Here is a 13948-nt window from a genome sequence, read left to right as displayed (position 1 = left end):
ATTCTAAACTATTTGGAACATAACTTCTACAATACTTTCTGTCTTACTACCTTTCCCCCCTCCGTACTGTTTGCATTTACGCCTTTAATTTCAATCCATTTTTCGCTTTATTGATTTGACATACTGCTGGCTTAAATTTTATTATTACTATTATTTTTCCTGTTATGTTGTCGTTATTTGGTTTTTAGGAGCATTAGCAACTAAAGCCATATTGCTCGGGGGATATGTGGTGGTCATTTCCTGACCTTTCCGCATCCTCCGTATTTGGTGGTCATGGACTCGAACCCCGGTCTGATCAAGAAGCGTGTGCTACGCACTGCTGCTCCTGCCCACCTGGCTATGGAGGCGCCTATTTTTCCTGTTATATATATATATATATATATATATATATATAAAATATAGAAAATTAATAAATAACTTATGTAAAGTTAACTAAACAAGAACTAATTAATGCCATCTATACATATCTAGATAGAACATTACATCAGTCTTATTATATATTTTTTGTATAGTTTAAGTACAATTAGTAAAATAGGTAAGATATATTTCATATAGGATAAGCTGGTAGCTACTTAACCCTATAATAGCCATAACTGGTCCACGAGGCCAAACCTAGTAAAGGATGATCATTAGTCAAAGCAAAAGTAAAAATAAAACAATTAATAAACATAATAATAATATTTATCAAGTCAATTATAGGTAATATTTGCTTCTGAGGTAGTAATTAATTCATGGCTTCCCCCTTAGCCATCTTTTTCTACTGAGAACCTTATATCTAACTATTTTTTCACCTCTTACTATAATACTGAATTTTAGTGCCATATGCCGAATTATGCTATTGGGCCCTTTTTTTGCTATTAGGCTTACTTTTTTTAATTATTTCTCAACTAAATTACATGTCAGAACTGTGAGGGCACTGGCATCTGCTAACGTTGGATATAAAATAACACGTGCACTACAGCGTGTTCTTTCTTATATTTCATTTTCGTGGTAAGTTGGATTTTGCCTTTTTGCCCAATTAGTTTGGTTTTCTTAACGTTAACGTTTTACCACAATTTAAGCAAGTAGGAATTAGCCTTTCCACAGTCCGATACTTTTCCATAAAATACATTATATTATCATATTTCATTTCATTATACTTATGATATACCAGGATCTCTTTCTATAAGGGATGGGAAGTTACGCTCCCGGTAAAATCCAACGTACATTTGCATTATAACTTTCCCTTTACTTTTAACTTTTACTATCACATTCTATTTTTCTTACCTCATGAACTATTAGAGTAATTTGAGGGGGGATTGAGGTACTATTGCTATTCTTAAACCTTGAATCCGTTCTCCTTTTTTAGCTTATGCTCCTTTTGTACTTATTAATATGATATTAATTGAAGGATATTGGTTCTCATTTATTTCTCTTCTTCCTTAATATATGCTTTTGCTGTCTTAGCTATCGGTCGGGCTAAAGTCATCCAGCCTCTTAACAACAAAATTATTGTCTAACTTTAATTATACTTATCCATTTATCGCATGAATTACCTTTTGACCATGTTAAACAGGCAGATGATATCAGAAACTGATAGCCGGGTTAATTGTATGGCACATATTGAAAGGGTTAGCCCTCGATAAAGTCCCTTTCAATGTGTTCTATTACCTATAATTGATTTGATAAATATTATTATTATGTTTATTAATTGTTTTATTTTTACTTTGACTAATGATCATCCTTTACTAGGTTTGGCCTCGTGGACCAGTTATGGCTATTATAGGGTTAAGTAGCTACCAGCTTATCCTATATGAAATATATCTTACCTATTTTACTAATTGTACTTAAACTATACAAAAAAAAAATATATATATATATATTTATATATATATATAACACAGATAATTCATATAAAAATAAAAAGTAAAAATCAAATTAATACATAAGCCAGTAGCATGGTAAGGATGTGCATTTTGCTGCTTCTAATGATAGTTTAATATCTATTTATTTATTTTCTTATTTTATGTTATTGCATTCTAACTTTTTTAAGCCATTATTCAAAAAAAAATATATATATACGGTGGATTCCGGTTATTTGGGCCACCGGTTAATCGGGGCAGCCGTTTATTTGGGGCAAATCTTAAAAAACAGAACCCAATCGAGAAAATAGCCATGGTTTACTTTGCTTAATTGGGACAACATGCCGTTTAATCGGGGCAGGAGACCGCAGCACTGGAGATCACCCTATGATTGTCTCCGACCGTACTACGTGGTTCAGTCCGATTTCTGGAGGTCCCAACCATAAAACAATAAAAACAATTAGCAGTCACCTGTTTATTGGGCTTTTCTGTTAGTGCAATCTATCATAAACGGATAGTAAACTCGATCTTATTGAATTTGCAATAATACCGACAGCTGGAATTCTATGGGTTATTATGGTAAAATGCGTTTACACTTCCACGAAATCTTCAATCATAAAAAAATTAATTTTGATAATCTTCTCTTCATTCCTATTTTTAAAGATTTGTAACTTGTTGTTCCGTTCTCACTTGCATGTATCGTGTTACTTGCAATTTGTGTGTGTCGTGTTCTTTGTTATTGATTGCTTATCTTTTTACTATTTTGAATTTTAACCCCCACCCACAAATGTCAGTGAACAGAAATGTCAACTAGTTAGTATGTACATATTACATTACGTATTAATACTGATTTTCACGTATCATTTAATTTTTTAATTGGTAAGGTAATAAAGGGTAGATTTGTGCTTAATATATCTTTACTTTTATAGCTTGTGGATAATATTCCTCCTATTTTCGCTAATTACAATCGCTGTTTAATAGAACTAAAATTCAATTCGCAAACGTGATCACAATGAACAGTGCTTACTACACATCGTATAGTGAATGGTACTTTACTTAGGTGACTCCATCATAACGTGATTTGATTGTATAGTGAACCAATTGTAAAGCGGGGGTCCATTGTATTTTTAACTTTTTTTTACGTGAAACTTCGGATAATTGGGGTAGCCGCTTAATCGGGCCAAAATGCACTAGTCCCGATGTGTCCCAATTAACCGGAATCAACCGTATATACAGTAATACCTCGACTTACGCGAACTCTGAGTTACACGGTTCTTGATTTTTTCGTTTGGTGTATATCTAAAATTAGCTTACCAGTGATTTGGAAGTCAAATCATAAAGCTTGGGTGACAGCTTCCATTTTTGAGGACTGGTTTGGTCACCATTTCATACCCGAAGTCGAACGTTATTGCAAGTCTAAACAGATTCCATTTAAGGTGATGCTTCTTATTGACAATGCACCCGGTCACCCTCCTGCCACCCTAATTAATTTCGACCCACGTGTGAAAGTTGTATTTTTGCCTCCAAACACAACCAACTTGCTTCAACCGATGGACCAGGGAATCATCAAAACATTCAAGGCTTACTGCACGAGGCGTTCGTTTGCACGTCTGAATGAAGCTATGAGACAAAATAGTGAGATATCTGTTAAAGACTTTTGGAAACAATTCAATCTTTTAGATGCCGTAAGAATCATTGAAGAATCTTGGGATGAAATTCACAAAAAAACATTGAATGGTGTCTGGAAGTAACTTTGTCCATTTTTTTTTCAAAACCGAGACGAAAACAACGCCAGAAACTGATCATGTCGCTCATGTGATAGAAGAAGTTGTTAATCTTGCCAGACAATTAGATTTGGAAGTCAATGGTGATGATGTCAACGAGCTGTTGGATGCACATAGTCAGGAGCTGACAATGAATGAGCTTATAGAGATGCATGAGCAAAACATCACTGAAGTATCCGACACTTCAGACCCAGTTCCACCAGAAAAGCACATAAAGCACATGACAATTGCAAGCTTGACAGAAGGTCTCAGCTCAATTGAAGAATGCGTTATGGCTACAAAGCAAGGAATAAAAAAATTATTAGCTTGCTATGAAGAAATTCTGCGTGAAAAAAAGAAGGCGCTGTGTTGTCAGACGAATTTGTTAGATTTTATGAAGCCATCGACATCGAAATAACTTTTTTACATAACTCATTTATTTTTTTAATACATATTTTGTATTAATATGTATAAAGAACTGCAATTTTATTAAATATTTTTCTTCTAAACTAGTGTTTTTGTTAGTCCTTGGTCCCAATTAAACAAAATTTATATGTATTTATATGCAAAGTTGTACCCCGAGTTACGCGAATTCGACTTAAGCGATTTTCGTCGGACCCACCTATCGCGTAACTTCAGGGTATTACTGTATATATATTTAAATGGGTATTCAATGTAACTCTTTAAAGGTAAAGTTTAAAGAGTTACATAGAAAAGAGGTATACAATAGATGAAATGGTTTCAGTGAATGCAAGATTAATAAATTAGGTATGACAGATGCACCTAAAAGTGCAAAGCAGCATTAAAGGATGCAAGAGTATATGTAAGCTGTATTAATATTAAATTAAATTAAGTATATATATAAATGGATGTGAAAGTTACACAAGGTGCCAGTAACTATAAGGGTGAGGAAAGTAGAAAAAGAATCACTAATCTACTACTCTTCTTTTTCTACTTTCCTCACCCTTATAGTTAGTTACTGGCACCTTGTGCAACTTTCACATCCATTTATGCATACTTAATTTAATTTAATTTAATATTAATACAATATATATATATGTACGTATGTATAGCCTAATTTCTTTATTTCGTTTCGTTACTACATATTACTTATATTCATTATGATCTTTGGGTACTTTCTGTCTGTCGGTGGCCCTTGTCCATAAATCTTCCTTCCTTTTTTTTCATTTTCACTTTCTTCCAGTTTTAATCTTTAGATAATGTATTTGTGTGTGCGTGTGCACACGCACTTTAACAAACACCTTCTGTACCAGTGGAGGTATAGGTGTTTTTTTGATACAAAATAGTTTAAAGAGTTACATAAATGAGGTTTTTCAATAAGATAACAGTTAAAGGCAGGAAAAAATCTCAGATGCTTGGAGAATTTGTTTATTTCCTAACTATAAGAATAAAGGTGATATACAGGATAGTACTAGTTACAGATAAATAAAACTTATGAAAAGTCACATTAAAAAAACTGCGGGAGAGGGAATGAGAGTAAATAAAGGAAAAAAGATGGCAATATCTGAAAACTGACAATGATTCAGAAATTTAGAAAGGAAAGACTGAATATGCTTTTTGATGATTTACAAACGGCTTATGACAGAGTTTCAAGAGAGGTTGTCTTGGAAACTAGTATCACTAGTATAAAAAGAAACTAGTATCACTAGTATAATTCTGATTAGAAATACTAATATAACTAGTATTTCTAGTTAGAATTATTTAGGATATGTATGCATGGACAGAAACCTCTCCATTTGCATTCCAGTGGGGAATGCATATGGAGAGACATCCATTGATCACCAGGCTTCTACTAGAGCCCCAATTTTCTTCATTTTGATTGAACTGGCAGTAAAGATAAATTTTCATATTTAGTAATAACAATCTATTTTAAAAAGTCCGTAACCTAAGCAATTATCTAGAATGAATTTGCACACATGCCAAATTTAAAAGTTTATGAAGAAGTTGCAAATAAATATTGCTCTGAATTTTATTTATTTATTTTCACTTGTTCAAATCAAAATGACTGCTATAATATTGTTTTCAAAAATATTTAGATAAAAATGTGTCATTTTGAACTTCTAAATATAAAAATGAACAGAAGGGACACTGAATTAAAATGTAATCCAATATCCTCTCTAATAAGTCTAAGTCTAATCCCCTCTAATAAGCAAAACTTTTGGCAACACTTTTCAGGAAGAACAATTGCAATAAAATTATCAAAAGGAGTCCAATTTCAATGGTGATAAGTGAAATTATTCGGAAACAATTTGTTTGGTTTCTGTCATAAATAACTAAAATATTGATTCTACAGTTATAATTTTAAGTATTTCATATTTTTGTCATCTGGTTGCTCATATAGCTATTAGTTTTTTGTCTTACTTTTTAAAGAAATCAGCGATTTTTTTAAAATTAAAAATTTAAGACTATAAAGATTTTATAAAATCAGATTTTGTAAAAGAATTGTGAATAGAGCTGGGTAGGTAATGTGGCTAAGAAATAGAAAAGTTTTGTCACTGGTGGGCCACAGACCTAATACACCTATCTGTGGATAAAAGAAAACAAAATTTGGAATTCATTCTTCAAGGAATAAATATGTTGATGATTCAGTTTCACTTGCTGAGATTAAAACATTTCCAACTTATGAATTAATGTAAATATTTTTAACTGCACACACACACTCACAAGAAAAGAGTCACCGGCAAATTTTTCCTTCTCAGTATGTGGTGTGCTTGATATTATGGATTCATCAAAAATAATTCTTTGTTCATCTGATTCAGGTCCTAAACTGTTTAGCCTGTCATCTGCAAAGAATAATAAACTGTTAAATGCAATTACAAATTAAGTTCTTCTGTTAATTATACAAAGATGATTTAAAAAGTACTGGCAATTTATACCCCATTTATTCAATTATTAAAGGCAATCAACTCCTAAAAATCAATTTGCTAAGTGAAATTTCATTAATCAAAGCTTTATTTCCTATAAAAGCAATTATTATAATGCCAATAGGGCATTCTGGCAGAACCAAGAAAGCATTTTTGACTTAATATCCTATAAAATATATCAAAAACAAATTTAATGCACATAAATTAATAATATTTCATATATATTGAAGAGGTTTTTGAGCTGCATATAAACTTTCAGCCCTAAAAGGCAAAATTTTAAAAAATATGTTCGGCTGAAACTTACCTTAGAAAGATGAGGCTTTTATTAATATGGATGAGAAATGCAATTTCCTAATTAATCACATTGTAATTGATGAGGAGAGAGGAGGTTATAGAAGGAATAATTGGTTGATACTTGGTCTTCAAGGGGTTGACATGTAAACCAAAAAAGTTAAATATAATCCAGGCAGTCATCAGTCACTTGCTGAGCCTTACACAATGAATTAAAAAGAACTCAACCTCCAAACAGGCACCACTCCTAACAGACCTTTTTCAGGATTCTAGATAGCTCACTTGCACAATTTTCTAGTTGGTATTAAAATGTACTTCCTTGATATCAGTTTTTAATTATTTTTTCATGTTCTATCATATATATACCAGGTTAAATATCTGGATCAAGTAAATTTTACAATTCTAATTTGACTTTCTACTAAAGTTGTCAATACAACGTACTATACCAATCTGTAAAGCTAAATTTCTATTAAATGTCTTCATTCTAAATAATTATGCAAAATGTATGTTTTTCTAACACATTACACTACATTGTGTTGACATACATCTCCAAAATGTTTCGACAACCACAACTTCCTTAACTAATGAAATCTGCTGAGTATTACTGCACACAAATATATGTGCACCCATGGAGCTGAACAGATATCTCCAGATGTCTGTATATTGTTAGTAAGGAAGTGCATCCTTATTCAATAGCAAGTCAGTTAAGGTCAAGACTGAAACATGTAATTCTGGAGAATTACAAGTGTAAATCATTTTATAGAAAAACTTATATTCCAATGTATTTAAACAACTTTAAAAAAAATTTTAAAAATTATATATTTTAAATCCCAATGCACTTGATATTTTTGAAGAACTAAAATTCTTCAGTTTTTCAACCAGATTTGATGACTATATGTAGTTTTGTTATTTTGAGAATAATCCCTAATTCAAGCAGTAAAGAAACTGTTATACTTCAAAGTGAGAATCACATATGATGTGCAAAAAGAATAACAATCTTTCAATGACAACATCATTGAGATAACCTTTAATAACTTGTTTTTTAATAACCTTTTTTATATAATATATAAAATAACCTTTTTATTTATCTTTTGTGTTACTTCTCACCTGTATTTTGAAATTCTGAATTTGCTAATAAAATAGGTTCTTCTGCACAATCTAAATTGTTATTCGCTGAAGAATTAACTTCTTTACAAAAAGACTCCTGGAAAATAAAAATATTTAACACATAACAAAAAATATTTCAACTGTAGCATTAAAAAAAATTCTGAGAGTGCATCAAATCAGAAGGTATAATACAGAACTAGTACTGTAGTAAATTCTCTTTTTCATTAACAAGATAATCTCTTAACATTTGCACATATAATTATGTAGCAAACATGATAAGAACAAAAATAATAATAATTATGTACTCATTTAATAATTATTAAATAATAAACATAAATAATAATAATAATAATGATGATGTGGTTTACATAACAGATAAATGTATGTATAAAGGGTGCTTCAAAATTTCATGGAACAAACTATGGAACAAATATTAGAGCACATTCTACAGATAAAATAAATAAAAAATGTTTCTATAAAAAAGATTTAAAAACATTCTATAAAGTTTTTGGGAACTATTGGAGACGTCTCAAAAGTCTATTTCTGAGATATTAAATGAATCATAAATTACAAAATCATGTAAGATGGCAAAACATTTTTATGTTTAAATGTATAAATGTGACTGCATAAACTTATAGTATTTGCTAAACTTACATATTATGGGAGACATTAAAAGCTGTTTACTTTTGCTCAGTTAACTGATATTTTAATTTATGGCAAGGTTTATAAGAATTCTATGGCTGTTGTTTCTGATATGCCGAAAAATTTCTAACTTGAATCATCAAGGGCTGCTGTGAAGAAACAACTTAGAGAAACAGATATGCTAAAACCATTATGAAGAAATAGAAAGAAGATATAAATTTGATGAATTTGAGGTATTGCTCAAAGCATCAAAGGCAGATATTGTTGGGATATCAGAGATGTGGTGTCACACGGATATAAGGAATGCAGAACTGAAATTTGGAGAGTACAATGTGTACAGAAAGGATAGACAGGATAGGAAGGGAGGAGGGGTTATGCTATTAGTTAAGAAACACATAAAATCCAAGGAAGTGAAGTCAGTCGACATCGCTGGACAGTGCAGTGTCAAGTCAGTTTGGTGTGACATAAGCATTAGGAGATCAAAATTGAGAGTAGGAGTATGCTATAGGCCTAATGACTCTGATGAGTATAATAAGAAACTGTACAGAGAAATAGAGTGGGCAGTAATTAGAGAGTCTTATAATGGGGGATTTTAATTTCCCAGATATTGGCTGGAATTTGTGGGTTATTATTTTTTTCATTATTATTATAATTAGCCATATGGTGCAAGGAAGCCTGAGGCTTTTGCTGCACCAGCCAAAAAAAAAAAAATTGAGTTACCCCTGAGAGAGAGAGAGAGAGAGAACAAGAGTCAGAAATAGAAGGGAATCACCAAGAAAGAGAAGAATGATGATATCCAGCTCAGGACCCTGGGTGTGCCAAACCCATACTCACCAGATGTGAGCCCCTGGGGAAATATGCACATGTTGGATGGCACCTGTAAACAATTATTAATAATGACTGCCTTTACTGACATAATATAATTAAATATTATATTATTTGACTTCATGACATAGAAGCATCACCTGGAATAAAACTGTTGATGAGCACCTACACATTTCATGTAGAGGATAATCCCATTATTGACAGGCTGGAGTCAGATTGCATGCATTCATTGTAGTGTGCAGGTTTTTGATTTGCATTCACTTGCCAACACATCTAAATAGAGTTTTAATTTCAAAAATTAATTAAAAATATGTTTTTAATATAAAAAATGGATTTTTCACAGTTGTATTCGGAAAAGATTGAAAATAAGGTGGCATTGAAAAAGTGACCATTTTGAATTATTTATTGCTGATTTTTCAAATGCATGCATGTTGTGGGGTCAAACTGACATTGCACCCAAAAGAACAAGTATCCACATGACTGATGAGGTAACAATATAACAATTTGGAAAGAACAAAGGAGGAAATAAAATTTACACTTTTTTCTAAAAGTAATATAATAATTCTGTTACATTGTTTCAAAAACTAGTTTAAATAAAATATAATTAAGATAGTCAAATTAGCTTAGGCAACTATAAAAATGCTAAGTCTTTCATAATGAAATACTACTTTGAAATATGAAGTAACAACAAAGAAAATATTACATTACTTCCCTAAAACAGCTGTAAATTAATGACTGCCACATGTGTATGGATTTACAAGCATGATCCCCAAGCTCCTGTTCTTTGCCAGAGACTACTTGTAATCTGGCTTAGCTTGCCTAACCTCCTTTGTGACTTGACCACAGACATATATATCATATATATATGGCTTCTGTATCACCTGATAATTTACACACATCCCACATATTTTTCTTGGGTTGGTCACTCACACACTAGCAAGGCTTTTGTGAATTTATTGGATGAGTGTTTTCTACATCAGCATGTTCGGGAGGCAACTAGGGGGAGTAATACTCTTGATTTGATTAACAGTAGTGATTCTTCATGCATTAAGAATCTGCAGATAAAGAAACCACTAGGTTGCAGTGATCACAGTGTGCTGAAGTGGGATTTACTCAAAGAGGTAACTACCATCAGGGGTAAAGGGAAGGGTTTTTGCTTTCGTAAAGGCGACTACGATGGTCTGAGACAGTATTTAAATTCTATACAGTGGGACCAACTGATGATGTTACCAACAGCAAATTCAAAATGGGAAGCATCCAAAGAACTTATCTTGGAAGCTACTAGGCTTTACATACCAACTAAGAAATATTGTTCAAGGTTTAGGCCTAAATGGATGTCAGATGAACTAATGAGACATGTGGCAGAGAAGAAAAATGCATGGGTTACATATAAATTAATGGGTGACATGGAAACCTATGATAGATATAAGTTGATCTGTGACCAAGTTACAAAGGAGGTTAGGCAGGTGAAGGCAGATTACGAGAAATCTTTGGCAAAGGATGCAAAGAAAAACAGCAAAAAGTCCTTTACTTATGTAAACTCTAGAAGGAAGGGGATGAATCAGATTGGTCCACTTGATATCGAAGGTTCAACTGTTGATGATTCTGCTCAGGTAGCTAACAAACTAAATGAATATTTTGCATCGACATTCACACATGAGGAGTTATTCAGTGAGGGGAATGCCAGAGGTGTATTCAACTCTGGCAGTAAGCTAGATAATCTTGTAATAACTGAGAGTAAAGTGGAGGAGAAATTGTTGAAGATAAACACAAGAAAGGCACCTGGGATGGATGGGATCTATCCAGTTATATTAAAGGAGGCAGCAAAGGAAGTAAGCAAACCCTTAGCCATAATTATGAGAGCTTCCTTGGACTCAGGGGAGGTACCCATAGACTGGAGATGTGCAAATGTGACCCCAATTCACAAAGGAGGATCAAAGGCTGACAAGTAATTATAGACCTGTGAGTTTAACTTCTGTTCCAGGAAAATTAATGGAGGCACTGGTTAAAGAAGCACTCACTGCACGATCATCTAGACAAGACTTCAGATATAGCTCGGACACAGCATGGTTTTGTTAAGGGAAAGTCTTGCCTGACCAATCTGATTGGATACTATGATACAGTCACAAAAGAACTGGATGCAGGGAATAACTTTGATATTATATACTTGGATCTTAGAAAGGCTTTTGATACTGTTGCACATGGAAGACTGCTGCACAAATTGGAGCAGTGTGGCATTGGAGGCAAATTGCTGCTATGGATAAAGGGGTGGTTGAGGGGGAGAAGACAGAGAGTGGTAATCAATGGACACTGCTCATCGTGGACTAATGTTATTAGTGGAGTCCCTCAGGGTTCAGTGTTGGATCCATTATTGTTTTCTGTATTTATAAATAATATTGATGATGGTATATCAAGCTTAATGTCCAAGTTTACAGACGATACAAAGGTTGGCAGGGTTGTTAAGGACACTACTGACACTATGCTGCTGCAACAGGATCTGGAAAGGTTGAGCAGATGGGCTGAGAGATGGCAAATGAAGTTTAACATTGACAAATGTAAAGTACTACATATGGGAAACAGCAACCCCAGAGCAACATATCAACTCTGTGGTACTACACTGACAGTGGTAGAGAATAAAAAGGACCTGGGGGTAATTGTGCAGGCAGATATGAAGTTCTCTGAGCAGTGCAGATGGACTGCAAGAGTAGCTCATGGTGTCTTGTCAATGATATACAGGAATTTTTCTAGCAGGGATAAGGAGGTGATTATTCCTTTGCATAAGGCAATGGTCAGGCCACACCTTGAGTACTGTATACAGGTCGGGATGCCTCATTTCAAGAAGGATGTAGAGCTGTTGGAACGAGTACAGAGAAGGGCAACAAGATTAGTGAATGGAACAAAGGGTTGCTCTTAAGAAGAAAGGCTTAAGTTTTGCAAATTACAGTGTCTGGAGAGTAGGCACCGGTGAGGTGATCTGATAGAGGTGTATAAAGCCTTGAATGGTTTGAGCATGCTCAATGCTGATGGGATTCTTCCTCTTACTCAGAATAATCACCCGAGATGGCATAAATTCAAATTGAGGAAAGACAGATGTAGGATAGATGTGCAGAAATTTGCCTTTAGCCAGCGGGTAGTTGGTTGGTTGGTGGAACAGACTTGCATCCCTTGTTGTGGAAGTTGATAGCCTAAATAAATTTAAGGCTCAGCTGGACAGATATTTCTAACGAACGGAGGGGTGAAGTGGAAGTGTTTTTTTTTTTTTTTTTTTGGCTGATGCTGCATAAGCTTGCTTTCTTGCATCATATGCCTCTACTAATGCTAAGAAATGTGGTGGAGGGAGATTTCCGATGAACTGCAAATTTTAGCAAGCAAACACTTTGTGCTGTGCGAGTATCTCCTACAGTATCAGGAGATACTCACTACTGAGTATCAGGTCACATAAATATTTCATTTGCAAGTGTATGGAGGACATCACATAAACCACAATAATATCAGAATTTCAAAATTGTTGTTACAATATATGAATAAATGCAGAAACTGTTTTTGGTGGCTCATTTTTCAATGCACACATGATGCTCAGTTTCTCAGCCATGTTTGGGTAACAGATGAATCAAGTTTTACAAGACATGCAATTTTCAACTCTCAAAACACTCATACCCAGGCTGAATAAAACCCGCATATGATTGTCAGCACTCATTATCAACATACCTTTTCCTTTAATGTTTGGTGTGGTGTTCTTGGGGATGATTTTATTTGTTCTTATTTTTTACCAGCAAGTTTTCAGGAATAGCACATCTACATTTTATGGGGAATAGTTTGTGGGAACTATTGGAAGACCTACCCTTAATACGAGCAGAGGATGTAGCATATGCACATTGGTGCACAGCCAAATTTCCCCTGTGATGTATCTAATTTTTTAAATATTTAGTACAACAACAAATGGATTGGCCAGAATGGCCCTGTATAATGTTCACAACAATCACCTGACCTAATATCCAACATTACTTTGTGTGTGTGGGGTCAACATGAAATCTATTCTGTGTGCATTATCACAAAAGATGAACTGAAAACTGCATTTTGGATGCTGCTAAAGACATTACAAATAGTCCTGAAAATGAGAGTAAAACTACGGAATCATGGATTCCGTGTGCCAAACTGATGAAAAAAATGGAGGCCCTCTAAGCAGTTACTTTACATATTTTCTATTTAGAGATTGATTTCAGTTTCTTTTTGTTTTGTAATTTATGATTGTTTAATACTTTGAAAATAAAAAATTTTGAGACATGTTTATAAGACCTTTTTTCTTATTTTTAGCTGTAGACATTTATTGCAAGAAATTTTAAAACACCCTATATATAATCAATTTACTGGAAAAAATATAGATTAACAGCAATCCTTTATAACAGTTATAACAGAAGAGTTTTTTTTTTTTTTTTAATGAAAACCCCAAGCATGAAAGGTATTAGAACCTTTAGTACCATGTGTAGGTTAAAGGCTGAGAAGATGAAAGAAGATACATGTTGATATTAGACTTGAATTTCTGTAGACTGTAATTTTCAGTAAATATGTAGGGAGGTTGTTCAAAAAAACAGAA

At 33.4% G+C, this 13948-nt stretch overlaps 1 protein-coding gene across 1 annotated transcript in view; it reads right to left on the bottom strand.

Annotated features, from left to right (window-relative positions):
* LOC150076856 (uncharacterized) overlaps positions 1 to 13948 on the bottom strand; it is a 227007-nt gene that overhangs the window by 145586 nt on the left and 67473 nt on the right. The window contains exons 7-8 of the mRNA XM_090385702.1: positions 7888 to 7984; positions 6290 to 6408 (exon numbers count right to left, since the gene is read on the bottom strand). Coding sequence (XP_090241828.1) covers positions 6290 to 6408; positions 7888 to 7984 — 216 coding nt within the window. The remainder of the gene's footprint in view (positions 1 to 6289; positions 6409 to 7887; positions 7985 to 13948) is intronic.

This window comes from Mastigoproctus giganteus, chromosome 12, assembly GCF_048544385.1.
Source record: "Mastigoproctus giganteus isolate SK-2022 chromosome 12, ASM4854438v1, whole genome shotgun sequence".
NCBI lineage: Eukaryota > Metazoa > Arthropoda > Arachnida > Uropygi > Thelyphonidae > Mastigoproctus > Mastigoproctus giganteus.
The sequence above is the reverse complement of the archived record's forward strand: the minus strand, read 5'-3'. Positions and strand labels throughout refer to the sequence as shown.